We start from the raw sequence: 21,196 nt of genomic DNA on the forward strand, positions 1-21,196 counted from the left end.
GGCAGTGCTCTCTCTGCTATAGCTTATCTTCACACGCTATTTGCAGCACTCCTGTTCCTTAACAAATCTTTTCACCATTCAAATATAAGTTTGAAATGTCATCATGAGCAAAGAATAAACCTGAGAATTAGAAAAGGGAGTCAGGCTGAAAACTAACCATTTTATAGTTGAAGTGTAGCAACGAATGAGTACCTGTCAAAATAACATTCTCCTAACTACCCTATATTTAGCAGAAATTTGAAATTACAGAGTTGGGAGATGACAAGAATATAGTTCACGTTGTCCATTTCTCTTTGGATGTAAAGCTTTTTGCCGCTTTCCTAAATATCGGTGAAAACAACAACAAAAGGCACAAATGAGCACTGCAAATCGAACTGGTATCCAAAGGTGTCAGCCTATTAGCCAGGCGAGCAACACTTCGCGTTTTTGCCACTGAATTTATGTGGTCTGTAAGGAAGTTTCCACCTTTATTAAGCTGGAGAGAAGTTGACATAATGAGGCCTTTTCTCATACGCACATGCTGCAGCTGCGTTTACAAAAGCACAAGGTTAAATCAGAGGTCTCAAGGCTTTTGGTGTAAACCAAAACAAAACAAGACAAAATGCGATGCTTCAGAACCGGTGGGCACCGCAGAGCTGCTGGTGGTGTCTGAGGCGAGGCTGGCGAGCATAACCACCACCTGCCTGCAACTTTCCGCGATTTTTAGTGGAGGTGAGGCTCTGCGGGGGGAAATTCAGACTCTTTAGGGCTTGCTACTAGCGACCAGCTCCGTCTCCTGGGTGCTTCAGTGCCACAACACGCTTTGTTTACCGCAACCCCACGGCTTCAGGGAGCGGCCGTCACCCTGGCCACTGTCGCGAGGGGTTACGAGGGACGACAAAAAAAAGGCCCGGGCTCTGCCTCTTTCCTCCCCTCAGCCGCAGGCGTCCCCTGCGGGCTCCTGAGGCGGCGCGGCCGTTGCCCCGCGGCCATTAGAGGGCGCTGGTAGACGCGGGCAGGGCAGGGCGGCCAAAATGGCGACGCGGGGCAGCGGGCGCGGCCGGGTCCCGTAGCGCCGCCGGTTCCCCGCCCGCCGCGGGCCGTGAGCGGAGCGGGCGCGGCTGGCGGTGCGTGGGGGGGGCCGGGGCGGCGGCTGGGGGGGCCGCGGGGCCGCTCGGGGCTCGGAAACGAAAAGAAAAGAGAGGAGAAGAAGGGGAGGGGGTGAGGCGAGCTCCACGGGGAAGAGGGGGGGAGGAGGGCGGCGGGGATGGCGGCGAGCGGGTTGCGGAGCCGCCGCCGCCGCCGCGTCCCGGGGCCGCCTCCCGCCCGCCGTGAGTCAGCGGCGCCCGCCCCCCGCCGCGCCTCGGTCATGCTCAGGCATGTCGGGCGGCGGCGGGCGGCGGAGCTAAGCCCCGGCTTGCCTGCGCTCGGCGGCGCTATTTAAAGCCCGGCACGGCTCGGAACCGCACGGCTCGGCCCGCTACGGCTCAGCCGAGGGCGGTGAGGTGAGAGGGGCAGCGGAGCGGAGCGCGCAGCCCGGCCGCCATTTGGTGGCGGTGTGGTGGTGGAGGGGGTGTGAGGGGGAGCGGGGCCGCAGCGCCGCGATTAAACGTGTCGGGGCTGTGCCTCCCCTCGCTGCAGGCAGATGTGCAACACCAAGATGTCCGCCCTCACGGATGGCGCCGCTGTCACCGCCTCGGAGCAGGAGGCCCTGGTCAGTACCCGGGGGGGACGCGTGAGGGGCTGGGGCTTTCTGTCAGGAAACGCGGTGGAGGTGGGCGCCCCTCCGCCTCGGAGCCGTGAAAGCAGAGCTGAAGGTGGTGCTTCAGGTCCAGGCGCTGTTCCCTGCACACCCGTGGCGTTCAGGCTGCTCGCTTTTCTACCTCGCATAGCCCGGGACGTGCAGTGTGAGGGCAGTGCTCTCCGTACAGTTGTTGGTTGTTTTCTTTTGAATTGGGCATTTTCGCTTTCTGTTGTACCAGACTTCATCAGGAAGCTTTAGCAGGAGCCTTAGTTTGCGTTCGTGGCTTCGCACGTTCGGGCGTTGTCACAGCACGGTGACAGGCAGCCCTGGCCGTGTGCTTTCGCGAGGGTGGAAGCAGCTCACGGGTTTGTTAAACATCGCTGTCTGGATGGTGACAGCCTAATTCACTTCGTTTTTGTACAAGGTTAAAGCCTAAAAACATACACTGATAGCAGAACTTAAAAAAAAAAAAACAACATCCAAATAACAAAACAGGGTGTTCACAGGGGTTTTTGTTTATCTGTGTATATATATATTTTTTTTTCTTCTTCTTTTTTTAAAGTCACAGTAGGATGCTACCCAGTGTGCTGTCAGACCTGCACAGGAGCAGAGCCCTGCAGGTGCTGGGGAGGGAGGGAGGGCTTTGCTAACGTCATCTCAGCTCGCGGATCGAGTTGTGGATTCAGAGGTCTGAAACTGCCCGGCATTCCTATCCTGAGCTGTATTTCCTAGTCTGATAAGTTAGTGTTTGCTTCCTTTATGAAACTGCAGTATATCCTTCATGCTGTAAATGGCTGTAGCATTTAGGGAGGGAGTGAATAGCAATGAAATGTTGCCTATATTTGTTTTTAAGTATGATTCTTTCAACTTATCTCTTACTAATGCACTTAAACGTACTGCTAGCTGTAACACATATTTGAAATGGAGTGTAGGAAAGTTTCTCCTACTTCCTTAAGCATCTGTTCCTTGCCTTGTATCTTTCTCATGTTTTCCTGTAAGAAAGAAATTATAAAAACATCTTATTATAGCTAAGTATTAGTCAGTTCTTAGAATGGTTGTGCTATTGTTCTAGGGGTGGAAGTAATGCTGTACCCGCAACCATCAGACAGTGGTTACACAAGCATTTTATTTGCAGTTGTGACATCCCCTGCAGCTTGTTCTCATCTCCTGCATTGTACTGGCACAGCTGTTCGTGGAACAATGCAAAAAAAAAAAAAAAAAGGGCAGAGGAGGGATAGGAACATTTCCTCCCTCTGCCTCAGACCGCTGGGTGTTCATAGACTGGCTGCAGAAATAGCTGCTGGCACAGCATGTGGGCGGGAGGGCAGAGGGCAGTGTAGAAGTAGGATCGATTGAAATACAATGGGAAGGACAGGGTCTGCTTATCCCAGCTAAGAAAAGACTAAAGGGTAGAGCCAGCTGGCCAGTGTGAAGCCATAGGTAGCCCCATAAACTGTCACAGGAGCCAGAGTTCTGCTTTGTCTCTTGCACTCTGGACCTGACAGCGATAAAGGCCTTAAGCTTAACTTTGCAAAGCCAAAAAGTTGGGAGTGGATGGATTATCACTTAGTTGTGTCTTTTCTTGCATGAGGTTAACACGGACAGAGGAAGCTAATCTGTATAAATGATGCTTTGTTTGGTGAACAGTTGCTGCAAACTGTTTTTCTTTTTTCATCTCCACATAGGTGAAACCAAAGCCACTGTTGTTGAAGCTGTTGAAGCTAGCTGGTGCGGAAAAAGACACTTTTACTATGAAGGAGGTGAGAACTTTTTATTCAGTGAAGGTAGATGACAGTAAATACAGGGAGATTCTTCTGTTCTGGATGAATGGGAAGCAGTGAGGTTCACAAAAGGTGATGAGACAGGATATTTTTTGCAAGTTTCTTACTAAACAAAGACTTTTGTCTGTCCTTAGAATAACGTAGTACTGGGGGAATAATAAAAAACTCAAAGGGAGTTTTAATCAATTAGTGTGAGAGGAATAAATCTCAATTAACTTAATGTTTCCTCTTGTATTTGAACTTGAAACAGCAAAACCTGTGTGTGTGCTAATGTCTGTGTATGTGATTTCTTTTGCAGGTAATATTCTATCTTGGACAATATATTATGTCTAAACAATTATATGATGAAAAAGAGCAACACATTGTGCACTGTGCAAATGATCTCCTTGGGGATTTATTTGGAGTAACAAGCTTTTCAGTAAAAGAACACAGGTAAAATTGAATTCTTTTCTGAGGGTCTGATTGTGAAATAAATAATGGAGAACATAATTCATATGGCCTTTTATTATTTCTTTATGTCTTGAAAGATGGTAAGCTCTTTCTTATGATTACTTCTCACCTGATCTAGTCTTCTTCTGTGAACTAATGTCTGTGTATATAACCAAGAAATCTCAAAAAGTTCCACAAACTTGAAGGGGTTTCAGTAGCCTCAAACCATCCCAAGGTGAAATGGGAAAATTCTCAGCTGTTGAGTAACAGCTACAAAGGGATTGCAATAACAGTTGAGACAAGACTTTTGACTTGCAGGCAATGCAGGTATACAAGTTAAGAGTGGAAAACTGTAGTATGTAGTCACAATATGTTCTTCTACTCAGAAATCATAAATTACTTCCACACAAAGCTTCGGTATTTTAACATTTCTTTTGAATAAATTGTTCTGCTGCAGAGTCTGTATGTAGAGTTTTCTGAATCCTAACATAAATCACAGTTATACTGTAGGTTTGGTTGCTTTGCAAGACAAATTGTCAGAAGTTCTAGAAAGAGTAATTTTGAATCATTGTTAGAGGTAGAAATAGATGCTGATTTGTTAAGAGCTCGTTGTGAAAAGGATTATGACTCCCAGAATTTTCTGACTGAGTGAATTGAAAAAAATAATACTCTTTCAACTCTATTCAGATGGATAAAATCTCTTCCCTTTCTTCAGAAAGGAAGTAGGGATCTGCTTGCTTTGAGGAGCAAAACAACAATGCTGAAAAAAACCTTCAAGTCAGAATAACTGTTTTTCCACATTTGTCATAGAAACTGTCTCACTTTTGTGCAGTCTCCAGTTACCACGCTAAAAGTTAATGCTAACACCAACAGCTCTCCAGCTAAACGTGCAACATAGGTATGAATTCTGCAACCTAACTTGCAACATCTCTTTTCTTTATCCCCATCAAAGGAGGGTGTACTCGATGATTTGCAGAAACTTGGTAGCAATCAATCAACAAGGTAAGCCAGTTTGGGAGATAGGAGTGGGGAAAATACAACTGATGTTAATGCATCTTGCATGTAGCGACCAGAACACATCTGTCTCTCAATAATTAGCTGTTTGACTTCACACAGTGTCTGGAGTGATCGCAAATAGTGGTGAATTAAAGCACAATGCTGTGTTTCTTCTGGAAACAAAATTGATTCTGAACAGCATTTGGGTAATTTTGTGGGACTTGTACGGAACAAACATAATCAAAACTGAACATAAACAAGACTCAATTGAAAAATTGCTTGTGTTTCTTACAGATAAAGCTGCTTTTGTTGTTGAAGGCTTTAATACCAAAAATGACCTGCTTGAACTTGTGCCAACAAGGAAATAAGTTCAAATGCTTTCTCTTTCTGTTTGTTTTTTGAAAAACTGAATCTGACGTGTTTAAAACTGCTTACATTCAGATACACTGGCAACACTGAGTCCTCTTTAAGAGGTCTACATACTTTTAAAGAAATGTTAACTTTGCTCTAGTATAAAATACTCAATATAGCTGTAATTTTTGACTGACGTAAGGAGTAAACCAGAAGTTAAATAATGGTTGCTGTTTTGTAAGTTAGTTTCTGAATCCATACTGAGATACCCTTTGGTTTTGATTCTTTCTGAAGGTATGTGTCTTTGGGAGGGCTGTCTTCATTACCCCTTATTGTTATGCTAGCAATCTTAAACTTACCTATTATTTTTTTTTTCTTGGAAGATAATTGATTAATTCAGCATCCATCTGGTTGTCAGGAGATATAATTAACAACACTCAATTTTGCTTCTACGGAATGTCTCTTGAATGTAATGTTCCCATGAGATGATAATTAGTAAAATATACTCTATAGAAGTATAAAAATATTTTCCATGTATATTATTTCATATCTGCACAATCGCAGCTAATGCACAACTTTCATTTGGAGGCATTTATAATAGAATTCAGACATACTTGGCTATTGAGATTCCTTCCTTTTCCCTGTTTTCCCACTTTCATAATATTACAGCAGAAGTGCTGCACATAGTTGTAAAGCAAGGGAGCAGTGTTGTGTTTTCAGTTGTCAAAGAACGTCTGGTTTGTAAGTTCTGTTCAGAACTTTGTAAATGCTGTGTGCAGTTGACTTCTGTTACTTCTGCTGTAATATTTTTGAGCTTGAAGTTGACTTTTTCCGCTTTTCTAAAGCGTGGTTTTGTTTTGTTTTCAGACTGCACACTTGCTGACACACCTGAGGTTGACGCCAGATTTCAGCTTGAGAAAGAAAATGTTTTAAAGGTAATCTTTAATTTTTTTACGTTCTGAGATGTAAATTCAGTTTCATTTCTATAGTGTCCATGGCTTGGATGCAGTTAGAGTAATTTTAGCCTTGTACCAAATTCATATTTGGGCTTTTTCATTACTTCCATTAATCAGGAATCCATGCAAGAGTTAGAAGAGAAGCAGACTTCATCAAACGTGACTTCCCGACCAACGTCATCATCTAGGAGGAGAACTCACAGCGAATCCGGTACGTGCAGATCTACGATGCGGAGCTTTCCATGTCACGGACACTTAGGAAAAAATACATTCTGTTACCTCACTGACTTGGAAAGATGCTAACAAACACTATCTGTGTTCCTCTGCATATCTAAACCAAAATGTTCAATCTGGAAGAAGTACGGGATTGCTTGCACTGCTCCAGTGTCATTTTACGGTTCGGATTTCTGGAACTGTTAGCAAGATGATAGAATAATTTGTTCCAGGGATCTGTTCAACATGATCACATTAGCAGGACATAATCTGTTGTGCTGTCTTCATGATGAGAACACTTCTTGTACTGATGTAGTCAAAGGCATTTCCAGTCCCTCTGTAGATAGCCGCAACATTTTACATTTTGTTTGCACTCTGAAAGCAGTTTTCACTGGATTTCAGTTGGTGATACAGATGTGAAAGGTCCAATACTAACACTGGATGATTTTGGATGTTTTTCAAGCACTTTGTAAAAAAAAGTCTGGCCACTTAAGCATTTTGTTTGTCCCCAGTTCCTCCTTATTGTGGTTATTAAGAAATCACTGGCAAATACGTTTTCAAAGTATGAACTGTTTCTTCTGAGAATTGGCAAATAAGTTGGTCAGCATAAACCTGTGTAACATTCAGTTGCTCAATGGATGCGTTCTCTGTGCAGTTCAACTTTCACACTATTTCAGATTCCTTATGGTAGTTTGTTTCTTTGCTCACTTTTATTACCTCGTGACTTGACACCTGTACTTACCTGGGCAGCGATAACCTTCTGTCATTGCATAGATACTTTTTTTTTTTTTCCTTTATTTTTTTTCAGTTGCTTGGGAACATTTTAACGTTCCTCAGCATTTATGTAGTTGTTTTTTTTTTTTTTTTCTATGTTCATCATAGGCCACTGTTTTTATTAGCCAGTCGGAAAACTGTGCTGTTTTGCTGAGCAGTTTGCACTAAATTAAAAGAACATTTAATGTTGTAACAAAAACTGGTGAAGGGATGGAAAGCTGCAGTTAAGCATCATAACCTGTAATATTTAGGCATGACCCAGAGCACGTAAGGTCCTGTGTTGTGCTTACTTATTGTAGGTTTGATTATTAACTCGTGTCTTTGCATCCATTTATTAGTCTGTTACAACCTTAAAAGTTCTTTTAATATAGTGTTTTTATATACACTTTTTTTCTAATTTATAGGAAATCTTCCTTTTAAGCCACTATTCTTGTTAAATTATGATGGTAGCGGCTCCTGTTGGAGCCGCTTATATAGTGTATAGAAACCTTGTGGTGGTACAGTATCAGTACAGCATGGAGCCATGGCAACTAAATGAGGACAACGATGGACAGGAGCAACCCTTGGGCCTTGGGGGCACCAAATGTGGTGGGGCTCTCAGGGCGGAAAAAGAAAAGAGAGGGGCTGAGCCAAGAAGCACCAAGGGAAAGTAAGAGAAGTCTCAAAGTATGTACAAGTGTTTTGTTCTCTTTTCTTTTACGATGAAAAAGATTTCAAGGCTTGGAGACTGGTGGATTGTCCGTGTGTTTTGCAAGGCCAGGGCAAAGCTGGGCAATGAAGGGTGTACGCAGAGGGCGCCTGTAGGGGGCAGCAGGCCCTTACTGAGGTCTGTTGAACCACGTTGTCAGTCCTCTTGGGGAACTTTCACTCCACTGCACATACATACCGACTTTGCAATGCCTTTTTAAGAAAATTGTTTGATATCAAACACACCAAAAGGCAGTGGAGGTGAATTTTGACTTACCTACCCCTAAAATGCTGTCCCCCTACTGCTTATGCTGCCCTAGATTGTTGTATCAAAGCATGATACATTTAAAAAGCATTGCTTTTTGGCCTTCAAACTAGGCATACATAACAAGCACAGCTTAAAGCAATGTTTTCATGGTTCAATTTTTACACTGTGTGTTAGCCTTGAAGATTTTCTTGCTCATGTGTTGTCAAAATCGTTCACGTAATGTTGTAATTTTTGAAACAAAACGAGTAAATACAATCGCATATAGTGCAGCTATTAATTGATGGATTTGCTGGGGTATCTGAAACTTGAACCTGAACGTGCCTTGCCTAGCTCGAGGTCCTTCTTACACATTTGACCTGGGATCTCTGTCCAAATTCTGGGATGGGCTAGCAAGCCCCCTGAAAGTGTCTTTCTGTCATACGACTGTAGGGGGAGCTCCTACAATTAAAATCTTAACTGTATTCCTCAAAGTTAGGAGGGATTTAATGTGTGTCATGTGTGAATTGGGGTAAAAATGCTTCAGAATTTGCAATTACTTTATTTCCTGCATGTGGAGACTGCCATTTACAAGCTGTACAGGTGGGAGAAGTGGGGAAAGGCAGCCTCTGAATTGTTTTCAGGAATGTTTCTCAGTGTGACTGTCTTTTCCTTTCATTTGTTTTTGGTGCCTTTTTCTATACAATAATACTGGATAGCTTTATTCTTCTTCAATTGCTACGTAAATATATTGTATTTTAAGCTGCTGTTAAGAACATTCAAAACTGCACATTGTATAGATATTTTTGGAGTAATAAAAATTCTTGAATGTGCCCAGAAGAAAATCCTTCAGATGATCCGCATGCTGACAGAAGAAAACGACACAAGTCAGACAGCATTTCGTTGACATTTGATGAAAGTCTCTCATGGTGTGTAGTCAGTGGGCTGTGCCGTGAAAGAAGCAATAGCAGTGATTCAACAGATTCTCTTTCCATTCCTGTAAGTCAAAACGTATTTTTTTTTTTTTTTTTTGCATTTACCAATTTTTTAAGATTTAAGATTTTTAAGTTTACCAAGCTGTCATCAGTTTGTCTCATAAGTGCTGTTCCATCTAACAGTGGCTATTCTTATTTCTACCATAGCTAATTAAACTGGATAGTTTTTTTTTTTTTTTTTTTTTTTTTTTTTTAATATAATTCTAGGAGATATCTGTCTCTTTAACACTATCTTAAGGAGATACTTTTTTTTAAGGAGATGCTGTCTTAACAGTAATGGTTATGGGTATGGACTAGCGAGGTTGACCCTCTGTTTCCTTTCTTTCTCATTCAGGATCTCGATGCCAGTTCACTAAGCGAAAACTCCGATTGGTTTGACCATAGTTCTGTTTCAGACCAGTTCAGTGTAGAGTTTGAAGTTGAATCTATTTATTCAGAAGATTATAGCCATAATGAAGAAGGACAGGAGCTCACAGATGAAGATGATGAGGTACTTTTTCTTTGACCAGGGGGTGACAGGGCTAAGGAAAATTAAAGAAAATTATGTTGAAATTCCAACAGGAAGCAGCTGTAATTCTTCAGGAGTGCTCCATAACAAATTGCATTCAGTCATTGATTAAAACAAGTTACATTCTTTGCAGTTGGGTCATCGCTATATACCCATCAGTCCAGACAGCAGAACAGTGCCAAGGCATTCCACAGGCTCTCACACAGGCTGGTGGTAAAAGTCTGTCTGGTAAACTTTGCTCACGAGCTATTGATGGCATTCTGTGTACCTGAGTCTATTCTTATGTACTTAGAGAAGTGTTACTTGGACATGTGTTGAGCTTTTGACAACAGTTTTCATTGATAATGAAACTTTCCTAGTAAATCCTTTGCAAAGTGATATTTCTAAGTCATTTGCTTCCATTAATACAGATGTTTTGTAGAAATACGCTGAAATATAATCTTAGAAATTTTCATAGGAGGCAAAAAGACAGTTTTAAAATAGTTACTGCCATCTTTTTTGAGAGATCGAGCTGTGTGGAATGTCAGGAGGGAAGCAGATATTTGTTTCTGTTAGTTTTCTGATACTTAAGAGCTAAATTAGCTCCTGAAAAGATCAGGTAAGTACCAAAGGTAGAATCAGACAGGGATATACATGATTGTAATTCATGACAGGGGAGGAGTGGGACTGTCTGTACTGATTTACAGTGGGTTGGAGTGCTTCAGAGAGGTAAGTTGGAGGAAGAAAGGATTGAGGGTGTGCCTCTGCCCCCAGCAGCAGAGGAGCCCAGAACTGGACACTTTATTCAGGTGTGGCCCCACCCGTGGTGAGCAGAAGGGAAGGAACCCCTCTACTCTAGCAGGCAGTTCCTTCTGTCTGTATAGTCTTTTTGGCAACCCACACGTTCCAAGTGTGAACACATTCCCCACGCCATCCCCTGCCAGCTAACCATCAGATTTCATGGAGTTGCTTGCTAGCTTCTAGCTTTTTAACATAAACAGAGCAGTACTTTTAATTTAATTTAATTAAAAATGATCTGTCAGAAAATAGATTTTTAATTGAATTCAAAACCAGTTACATCAATACTTTTTTTCTTTTTAAATTTAAATCAGGTGTATCAGCTGACCATTTATCAGGATGAAGATAGTGATGCCGATTCATTCAATGAAGACCCAGAGATTTCTCTAGCCGTGAGTAAAGCCTTGACTGGCAAAACATCATAAGTTGGGCAAACTGACAGTAGGTCGGGGAATATAGAAGAATTCAGTCGTTACCTGTGACTTTTAAAAAATACAGTTGCCTTTTATTTCTCACATGCATGAGGATGCCAAGCCAGTAGCTTAATTACTGAACATGTGACCACTAATGAACACGGGTATTTTAAAAAATGTTTTTAGTGAGTTTCCTGAGCCATTAAAAATGATACTAACTTACAGTTTCACCCACTTAGTGGGAGGAAGCTATTTGAAGCTTAAATCAAATTTTAAAGCCTTAAAAAAGCCTTAAGAAAGGCTTTGCCTTTTTACACAAAATGGGGGGGGAAAAAAAAAAAAAACAAACAAAACAAGAGAACAAAAAAAAAAAAAGAAAACCTAGTAAGTTCACATATATTTTAAAAAAAAAAGTCTATTTTCTTCTTATCTTCTTATATAGACTTCTCATAGTTCATAATATCTGGTTTTACTATCCAGTCTGAATAAACAAATCTGTAGCATAGAGAAGAAATTCAGGGTATTGGAGCAATAGATAAAGACATGAAAAAAAAGACATGCTAAAAAAATGCTAAAAGCTGGTGGTTTTAATAAAATATTCATAGTTTAAAATCTTCAAATTAGTTAAAGACTTACACTTTTTTTATTTTTATTTTTTTTTAATAAAATATTTGTAGTTGCTTTTCATCGTAGAAGCTTGCGTACAGCTGTTTTACAAAGCCACCTGAAATGTTTGTCCCTTGGTGATCTGTAGGACTTGAGGGACTTGACTCTAGGTGTGAAACACGGGGCTAGCTGTACATATATAGTGCTGCTTATGGATGGAAAAATATGGAAAAAAAAAATGTTTAGGAATTAAAGTTAGCCTCAAACTTCTGATGTCTCTGATGCTATTTGGAACTTGAACCAAAAAGTGTTTCAGGCGTTCTAAATACGTAGTGTTTGGGTTTGTCCTGCCACCCCACCCCTGCCACATACGTTATTTCTAAGGAGGGTACTTCTCCTTAAAAATGAAGTGTGTTTTTAATGAGATGGTGTCTGTTTCTCGTATAGTGTACGGAGTAAGCTCTGACACAATGATGCAACTCTTCCTAAATGGCTGGTTGTTTTCTGTGCTGTGTAAGTCCCATTCTGCTGTGTCAGAGTGCCCTCACCCGGCCGTTTTGCAGACCAGCAGTTTGGCTTTCCCCAGGTTAAAGTCTTGACTAGTTTCTAGTTCAGAAGTTTATCATTGAAACTGATGGGAACAGTGTCCATTTTATCAGAAAGAAATTCTCTGTGAAGACTTTATAGTCTAGTTTATTCAGTTTTGTCTAAAACTAATAAACCGTTATTATTCCTCTTCTATTTTCTTTTTACAAATCTACTGCAAGAAGGAATAAAATCAGAGATAAAATCTTAATAAAATCTTAACAAAAATGAGGCTATTTTAATCCAGGACAGTAAAATGGTCAGACACCCAGTGGAAGTCTTAAACGATAAACACGTTGATAGTTCAAGATCACTGGTATTTTGGCAGTAATAAACTCTTTATAATCTCTGTGTACTTCAGTTGTAAGCATTCCAAGTAGCTTAAGCTGTTTCAACCTTTAATTTACTCAAGGATTATTGGAAGTGTCCTGAATGCAGCGAAATGAATCCTCCGCTTCCACGACATTGCCACAGATGCTGGGCACTTCGAGAGGACTGGCTTCCTGATGAAAAAAATGAGAAACTGGCAACGAGCAAATTAGAAAGTTCTTTCCACCTAGAATCTGAAGAAGGTTTTGACGTACCTGACTGTAAGAAAGTGAAAATGACTGAAGACAAAGAACCACCCGTAGAGGAGAATGAAGAGAAAGCAGTACAAATATCCGAGTCCCAGGAAAGTGAAGATTATTCTCAGCCGTCTACGTCTAGCAGCATGTTTTGCAGCAGTCAGGAGGACTACAAGGAACCCGAGAAGAGAGAAATGCCAGGCAAAGAGGAAGGCGTGGAGTCCAGTCTGCCTGTTAGCAGCATAGAGCCCTGCGTCATATGCCAGAGTAGACCGAAAAATGGGTGCATAGTACATGGCAAAACGGGACACCTCATGTCGTGCTTCACGTGCGCAAGGAAGCTGAAGAAGAGGAACAAGCCGTGCCCCGTGTGCAGACAGCCTATCCAGATGATCGTACTGACTTATTTTGGTTAAACCACGTTGAGTGAAAAGCAGCAGAAGGAACATTATAAACTGGTACCATAATTAAGAGAGTAAGAAACTATTTTTATATACTTATTGGCAGATTGATATTTTGGGTGTCTTTGCCTTTGGTAAGAAAAGTCGTTATTGAAATAAATGCACTGGAATTGTTAAGTTTAGCCTAATGCTCATTAGTCCACTCGGATATTGTAAGTCCCTCTCAATAGAAGTTACCAATTCCTACCAGGTACTGTTTGCCTTCCCAAGTGTTTTACCACACACAGAAGTTAGCAAGATTTGTATTACTGGATTGATCACACATGAAAAGTCCAAGCTCAGTGATTAACAGAGGAAAGACATTTTGAAGAATTCATTTCAAGTCGGTTCCTCCTGTTACAAAGAAAGGAGATTCTCTACATTCCACTACCTGTTGCCTGGCGAAGACACCAGGCAGAATAAGAGCCCTCAGAATAAGTCAATAAAATAACAAGATAGAGCCTTGGCTCCCACGTTCCCAAAAATTGAGATTCTCCAAAAGGGAGATTTTTTTGTATACATATCGGGAAATGGGGGCAGTTGTGATAGAAAATAACACCTAAAAATTTGCGAACAGGGAAGGGTACTGTGTCTTTTGTTTAGGATATGTCCTGAGAAGAAGTCATTGACCAGTTAGGCTTACAATTACCTCTTAAATACTCGGAGAAACAGACCTCTAAAATGCTCTGTGGTTTGGCAGTCTGTACTATCCTGGTATCTTTAGCAGAGCGTGAGAGGTGCGAACAGGCAAGGTAAATGAAGGAGAGCTTACATTAAAAGGCAGGCAAATAGGTGATACTGGGCAATGTTTGAATTTTCTCTGCACTTGTTTCTGACTTCAGTAGCGTGGCACACAGCTTGATCGCTCTGTTTGCCTGAATAAAAATAGTGGGGAAGAAAAATATAAAAAACCCACCTCCATCTGCAGAAACAAATGAGCTGTGTAGTTCTGTTTCACACTGTTCGTTTGGTTTTGTTCGTTTGTTTTTAAGTTGAAGCAGTCTTTCTGACTTGGGCTGTTTCTATCTGTACCATAAGCATTTTGAAAATCTCTTGCAAGGTGTTTGGTTGAATCAATGTTTGTCTGAGTTGGATCTGTTCTTACTGCTTTTAGCTCGTCTCCTCCCTGTACTTTGCCAAAACCTGTGTGGAATTTACCAGTTCCTTATTAAGAAGTCCAGTAACATAGTTCTGTGGTGCATTCAGAGGGGGTAATGTGCATATTTTTGTATGGTCGGGTTCTAAAGATGTAGCTAGCTTACTCATCTGAGCTGTTTTTCGGATGGAGACTTTCTGTAGCAGCGGGTTGTATTTATTTCTTCCGAGAGCTACATTACCAGAGAGCTTGCGTGTTCTCAGCAGCTTGTTGTTTGCTCACCTAGTTGAGCTAATATTTGAAAGCTGCTACTAAAAGATACTGGTATCTCTGAAGCTTTTTTTTTTTTTTTTTTTTTTTTTGTAGTTCATTATAACTAAACAAAAACCCTAAGACGTCCTGTGTTTCTTCAAAGGAAGAGTTGTCCACACGCAAATGTCTTGTTCTTGCAAGTTGTGAAGTGGAAGCTGCTGAAGCTGTTACAGGCTTCAGTCAGCAGGAGCCTTTCAGATGGGTTTTGGCAGTCTTTCAGCCTGAGGTGGAAGAGTCGTTTCAGCAGATAGTGAACATTTTTGGGTAGCAGTGCTCTTAATACATAATTACCTGCCTTAATTGACATTGCTTTCTATTTATTTTCTGTATTTTTATTTGATAAACTGAAGTGCAGTACTGCTTGCAGAGGCTGTGCCATTGCACCTGCAGGTCAGAACTGAGCGGTGGTCAGATGGGTCCGGAGCGTGCAGTTCACAGAGTTACAAACCTGTACGTTCAGGGGGAGCACGGATAAACTGGGGAGAGTGCTTAAAATCTTCCTCCTTTCCATTGTCTGGTATGTCTGAGTCTTTGTTTGTTTGTTTGATCCTTCCCTGCAGTCACTGTAACGGCTGTGTCACTGCAGTTGTGGGGAGCGCCCAGTTCCTGCTGGGACCAATGGTGCCGTCCTCGTCTTCCCACCCCTTTAAGTGCTCTCTTTAAGTTTTAAAAAATAAATAAGATGCTTCAGCTCTCAAAGACGCTTGTATGGTCCCAGCAGTGATCTTGCTGTTTGCAAGCACTCAGCTTTGGAATTTGCCTTCAGAACCAATCCCACTGAAGCTTTCTGCTTTGGCATAAAGTAAAATGAAAGCATTCAACACAACAATTTTCTCCTTGTATGCTAAAAAAATTTACATCCTCAGCGTGTCTTCTGTACGGCAAGGTAGCCCTGGAAATGGCCTCCGTGTAATGCCAAGGAAACAGGTGCGTTTGGTGCCTGCTTCCTTGGCCAATCGACTGTGTCAGAGCCATGTGTTTTAAAATTGTTTTCTGGCCTAATATTACTTTTAACACCCAGTAAGTTTGTTTGTTCTTGAGCTTTGTTTTTTGTGTACAAGAAATTTGTGACTTTTGCCTTGTGCTGCGGACCAAGACCCGGGCTGAGAACAGGGGTTTTATCCAAAATGCTGAAATCCTGGGGCTTGCCTCTGTGCAGCCGCCCTGAATGCGGGCTGTGACACCACAAAGGGGATGATGGTGAGCAGCCTTTGCTTGCTGCCCTGTTCTTTTTGGCCCGTCCTTGGGTAGCGGTGCAAAGGTTGACCTTTATTCTTACGCGGTGAGGTGTATTTAATATTGTATGCGTTTTAATTTATTGCAGTTTGTAAATATTCTTGTGCTTGTAGTTAGTGTTTTGAGCTTTAATTTATTGAATTAGCCTTCTGGTACACGTGCAGATAAACCCACATGCGTGCTGAGTGAAGCACAGTTACGAGGAGACAGTTCAAGACATGGTAGCATTAAAAACGAAGGTCGGCCGAGCTGTGTTCAGGCTAAGAGCAACACAGGAAGACTCACGTCGTCGTCTTCTCTCCTTCCCTTAATACAACTTGTGTGTTGAAGCTGTACGGCAGGTATTAGAGGTGGAAGCTGATGCTGCAGTAGCATGGTGGAAACCCATTGGTGGTGCTTTCTGTTGGAATGCTTTGCCCTCCCCAAATACTGCTCCCGTGTGGTGTCACCGCTGGGGGTCACCGTATGGACGATGCGACGCGACGAGAGGCTTCCCAGTCAACATCTACACCGGGTGGAAACTTCTCTCTCCTTTGGTCAGGAGGCTGAAGGAATGGCCGGATGCTTGGAAAATTTGGAAGTACACAATGTCTGTGATTGTCATAGTCTATTTCTTTGTGCACTTCAGGTCGACGGTGTTTAGGTGCAAATACTTCAAGGACTCGCATTTGTACAAGAAAATCACTTTTGGCTAAAATACGGCTTCATCACTTCACCCAAGAAGGCCAAGTGCAAAGTGGAGATCCCACGAGAGGTGCCACAACCGCTTTGTTTCAGCATCTGACACTTCCCCAAAATGCTAGGACTGTTGAGTGTTAAAACAATTGAGAAAGTTCACTTAAAATTTATTACATTACAAGCCTGTTGCCTTCATCTTTTAAAAAAGCCTTGTCGGGGTGAAGCCGGCCGCGGGGCTGCTGCTTGTGCTGCGTACCCACTCTGCAAGGACTGTCGGCGGAGCGCACCCACCCCGCGTTGCGTCTGGAGGACGTCCGCGCCATGCTGCATTGCACAAGAAGCTCTGGTGCCCCTTCAGCGAGGCGTCTGATTCAGGAACGGGTAAACACACTACAAAACTGAATGGAGGGGGTGTTCTATTTATTTCTAGCAGCCTAGTACAGTTGTATCACCGTGTTCCATTTTCTGTTATTTTGTTTAAATGTCACTGTGTGAAATTTCTGTATGGGTATGAAAACACAGGGAAGACTTTGGGCACATTTTTTTCCAGTGAAACAAGGGGAAAAAAACAGTTCCTCATTGCAGAAAGCATCAGCAAGAATAATTTTCAGAAAACCATGCTCTTACAGGAGAGAGAGCGGTGTATCTTTATTTTTTGGGTTACTTAGTTTAAAGTTTGAGCAAGCAAAAGATTTAAAAAAAAAAAAAAAAAAAAAAAAAATCCAACCAACCCCCAAGTGTGGGCTTAAGGTATTTTTTTTTTTAACAATAGACTGAACCTGTTTAAAAGGGAAAATTGTTGCTTTCAACTAATGTGTACGTGCTTCTATTTACCACAGCCACACTGAACATTTGAATGCATTGCTGTCAGGCCTATTGTACATGTAGAAGTTGTGGGTTACATTCAGGCGTTCTCTCCCCTTTTAGTAGATGTTGCTTTAAGTTACCAGCCTGACTTTCAAGGGGCAGGTTTTCCTTTTTTTTTTTTTTTTTTTTTTTTTTTTTTTTGTTAAATTGAGTCAGTCAGTGTGAAGATTACATAACACCTAAAGTAACAGATGGCTTTTCCAACAAAGTAAGACTCTGCTTTTGTCTGACTGTGCGGAGTTGGAATTGCTGTTCAATAGAGAGTTTAATAGTGAAGTTCATTAACTATGCAGTTTTGCCACCACGTGTAGGTTGCTGAACACACTTCTGGTGACTTGTGTGTCCCTTGTGGCTAACCACGGCACGTCCTGCTGCGTCCAGTAACCATTCACGTGCAGCTGCCCACTCACGTTGCACAGTGCCGTTACCTTTATGAGAAGAATTTTCATGTGTACTGCATTTGTGTTTTGATTTTCAGTTTTTCTGAGAAAGTTAACTATGATGTCTAAGAGCTTTAAATAAAGATGTGTTTATATGCTCCTTAGTGTTTTTTTTTTTTCTTGTTGATTTTTTTTCTTTTAAGTTCTCCTACTTGATTTTCAGACAGCGTCTTAATTCATAAAACAGTGCAGCTTCTTTCTCCCCTCATGAGGCTGGTAGCATGGAGTCACCTCTCACGTTCCTGCTTTTGGAATATTTTGAACATCAGGGCTCTGTCTCTTCCTGCTATAGGTGATGGTATCGGAACCAAGCCTTTCTGGAGGGAGTGGTGGATAATTGGTTACTGCTCTGACTGGTAAACACTCCACAGCATTTAAAAGGGGGGAAAAAAGGTAGAAAATTGAAATGGATGAGATCTAACAAACAAAGACAATGACAAAACGCTATCTGACGTGCATTCTGTATGTAACGAGATGCCATTCTGAAGCTGCACTGATGTTTCAGTACCAGAAGTGTATTTACACTTAGCCTGAGCCCAATGGCAGAGCTGGTGTGTCTTGATGTGAAACACAGGAGCACCTCTGCAGTACCAGTGGTACAGTCAAAAAACTGTACTTGTGTCAAAACATCAACTGTTCCTGCATTCTTGATTTATGGTGTGCAGGAAAAGGTAGATGTTTCCAAAGACCATCTCCTCTGGCTGCTTAAAAAACTGCTTAAGAAAACTAGCAGCAGCTTAAGTTTCAAAATAAACACAGGAGCTGGTACTGACTTCCCTTGGTAAAGTCTAGTTTGCTGGACAGCCTGAAGATGCCTTGAAAATGGTAAAAGGAATCAGCTAAAGCTGCACCTGATAGAGTACTGTTAGCAAGGTTTGCTCCTGCTTCCAGCTTCTGCTGTATGCAGGCCAGGCACAATCCAAAGAGGGAGGTAAGAGGGCTGTGAAACATGCTTAAAAAACAACAAATAGCTGAAGTTATTTAGATTAAAAGATGGTGAATTACAGTTCTACTCTGTAACAAATCCAGTTAAAAAAAAAAAAAAAAGGCAATTGTGTAAAGCTGTAGGGGGCTGTCTCTGCATTGCTTTCGATAGTTCTATTTTGAACAGTTACTCAGAGACCTGTGTTACTGCCTTTTGCCTGATGGCACAGGCTATCATCGAGCTCCAGCAGCATGGCTCTTGGGCACTTACATACAGTTATTTATTTCCAGCTTCTTCTCTTCCCCCATGTGTTACCAATCTTGTTTCAGCCTCAATCCATCTCATTTGTCTGGACAAGAAAGAGCACACGTTAAAATGTCATTCTTCATTTACAGCAGTGGCTTTATTACAAGAAATTAGGATTGAGCTACTTGCTTACAGTTGTGTGGGCACATGAACTGTTAGTTCAACACTGAAACAGTTTGAAACAGTGGCAGAACAAGCCTAGACTTTTTTTTTGAACTCTGGCAAGTTCTTCAAAAGCTGTGTAACCACCTGCATCAGAATTCTACAATTACCTCCATAGACTGTACAGCATTTCTTTAGAGTAAAATATTTACTCCATGTAGAAAAATAGGATAGGCTATTACAAGTCAAGTAAAACATCTGATTGTCGAGCCAGTAATTTACAAAATACAATAAATGATTATAAATCTGAGAATCGGGTTCATAAAAACATACATTCTTTTACATACATAATTTCTTGTTTCAAAAGCCACCTTTGTGCAGGAAGACTTTGCCCTGTCACATCATCCCTGACTTTATCTGAACAGCAGAATCACAGCGGCCATTAAAACCAAGAGATGTAGAGTTGGTTTTACTGCCGCTGAAGAACGTTCAAGCTCTTGGTACAAGGGCACTTTAGGACATGAAGCAGGTCTTGTCCTGATTGAGACTTCTGAGAAAGAGAAGTCTTGCTTCAAAGCGTTGAAGTTAGCAGTGTTATCAGGTATTTCCACTGTCTTCAGCATCGACTTAAATCCAGGTACAGTAGCCTAGGAACAAGCGTGAAAGATTTCTTTAAGCACCGAGTTCGGCTGTGAAACAATCATTGTCTAGGCACTTATTTATACTTTGAATGTGTAGGAAAAGCATTCTAAATATAAACTGAGCTACAGCAAGAGAAAAGTTTTTCACATTACAGCAATAAGACTAAACAAAGCTGAGATGGAAAGGGTAACAGAACATATGCTTCCCCCTCCCCCAGTTCACGAGGCCCTTAGCTCATTTTGCTTCATTTGGGTCATTACCTTGCAGTGGCTGAACTGAGTAAATCGCTTAGCACCAAGAGCCACACCGCCCGGAGGATGCGACCTGGTGGGTAGCTCACCGTGCCGGGCAGCAGCACAGCCCTGAGTGAGGTCTGCTTGGTGCGAACGGGACCACGGAGCTATGGGTTGAACGAGCCCAAGGCTAGCAGCAGAATTAAGTGCTAGGTGTCACGGGGCATCCTCTGCCACAGTAAGGGAATTTCTCTAAGGTGTGTTTATTCCTTGCCTCTTGTAAGGTGCTGCCACGGATCGAGGTTGCTCGCCTCTAGGGACCAAACCTCGGCCTGCTGCCTTACTCCTTCAGCCCGCTGCAGCAGGAGGGTGGCGGGGACAGGGGGCTGAGCACCAGCAGGAGGCCCTCGCTGGCTGCTCATGTCTGAAGAGGTATTACAATTAATAAATTGATTTTTTAATCTGCTCATGAGTCTTTACAGCTCCTGTATTTGACTCAAGCAAGTCCACCTTACTCGGCTATAAGGATTCGGTCTCACTGTGCTCAAGAACTCGATGTAATCAGAAATGATAATTGAGTAAGGCAGCACACTTACATTGATCACGTACTTCCCAGGCAGAAGGAGAAGGAAGTACTCTCCGTGTGCATTTGTCCTGTACGGGCAGACGTGAGACCTCCCTTGGGCTTCCACGATCGCATTGGGAATAGGATTTCCATTCCTATCAGTAACCTGGCCTTTGACTCCTGTAAAAAAGGGAGAGGAGAGAAAGATCACAGTGCGTGCTTGTGACGAGCCTCCTCGACTGGCTGAGTTGGACTATTTGTTTCTGAAATTCCACAGCTATTTCAATGATTTCAAGTACATTTAATAATATCACTAGTACTTACAGCTAACCGAAGAGAAGCAAAATACAAAATCCTTTTTGTTGTTAGCAGCTTCCCCTCACGTTAGCTTAGAAAGCACCATTCTAATCTCTGCTTCTGAGTTTCACTTGCTGAAAGCATCCTACCTACTTACTGTACGTGTCTTGCTGAAGGGCTCACATTTTCAGTAGCGTGTGTGTGTTCTTTGTGTTTGTTTGTTTGTTAAATAGCCCAGCCTCTTATCTAGCGCTTCCAAATGGCAGAATAACAGTGTCTGCTTCTGGAGCAGTTCCCCTTAATTCTCACAAACCACCTTAAAGGCAGCGCTGTCATTAAGCAAAACAGCCATCAGACATTCAAGGCAACGAAATGCAAGATAAGCAACAGATCCCTGCGAACCCTTGAACCCTCTGCAAAACACCACCGATTCACTAAGCACTTCTCTCTTCC

The 21,196-nt window shown here is 42.1% G+C and overlaps 2 protein-coding genes across 4 annotated transcripts in view; one reads left to right on the forward strand and one right to left on the reverse strand.

The window, feature by feature from the left end:
* The first annotated feature begins 1,004 nt into the window (after nt 1–1,004).
* Nucleotides 1,005–13,940, forward strand: MDM2 (MDM2 proto-oncogene). 3 transcript variants are annotated; one of them, XM_032183474.1, is made up of 11 exons: nt 1,005–1,106; nt 1,621–1,693; nt 3,409–3,483; nt 3,803–3,936; nt 4,886–4,935; nt 6,148–6,215; nt 6,354–6,447; nt 8,993–9,153; nt 9,484–9,639; nt 10,749–10,826; nt 12,451–13,940. In XM_032183474.1, exons 2-11 carry the CDS (start codon nt 1,625–1,627, stop codon nt 13,018–13,020), a joined length of 1,455 nt encoding a protein of 484 aa, XP_032039365.1. In that variant the 5' UTR covers nt 1,005–1,106; nt 1,621–1,624; the 3' UTR covers nt 13,021–13,940. The 3 variants fall into 3 exon arrangements, with proteins under 3 accessions (XP_032039365.1, XP_032039355.1, XP_032039363.1); XM_032183464.1 differs by having other exon boundaries at nt 1,050–1,106; nt 8,996–9,153; XM_032183472.1 differs by lacking the exon at nt 1,005–1,106 and adding an exon at nt 1,402–1,484.
* Nucleotides 13,941–18,985: 5,045 nt separating this feature from the next.
* CPM (carboxypeptidase M) overlaps nt 18,986–21,196 on the reverse strand; it is a 30,468-nt gene continuing 28,257 nt past the window's right edge. Inside the window, exons 8-9 of the mRNA XM_032197150.1 lie at nt 20,478–20,626; nt 18,986–19,653 (exon numbers count right to left, since the gene is read on the reverse strand). Coding sequence (XP_032053041.1) covers nt 19,420–19,653; nt 20,478–20,626 — 383 coding nt within the window. The 3' untranslated portion in view covers nt 18,986–19,419. The remainder of the gene's footprint in view (nt 19,654–20,477; nt 20,627–21,196) is intronic.

This window comes from Aythya fuligula, chromosome 1 (assembly GCF_009819795.1).
Source record: "Aythya fuligula isolate bAytFul2 chromosome 1, bAytFul2.pri, whole genome shotgun sequence".
In the NCBI taxonomy this organism is placed as follows: Eukaryota; Metazoa; Chordata; class Aves; order Anseriformes; family Anatidae; genus Aythya; species Aythya fuligula.

Bases quoted from the DNA above. Each gene is read 5' to 3' on its own strand.
- MDM2 (XM_032183474.1), top strand. From the start codon at position 1,625: ATGTGCAACACCAAGATGTCCGCCCTCACGGATGGCGCCGCTGTCACC. The intron at 4,936-6,147 runs GTAAGCCAGTTT...TTTTGTTTTCAG, and splicing joins GGTAGCAATCAATCAACAAG to ACTGCACACTTGCTGACACA. The intron at 10,827-12,450 runs GTGAGTAAAGCC...AATTTACTCAAG, and splicing joins ACCCAGAGATTTCTCTAGCC to GATTATTGGAAGTGTCCTGA.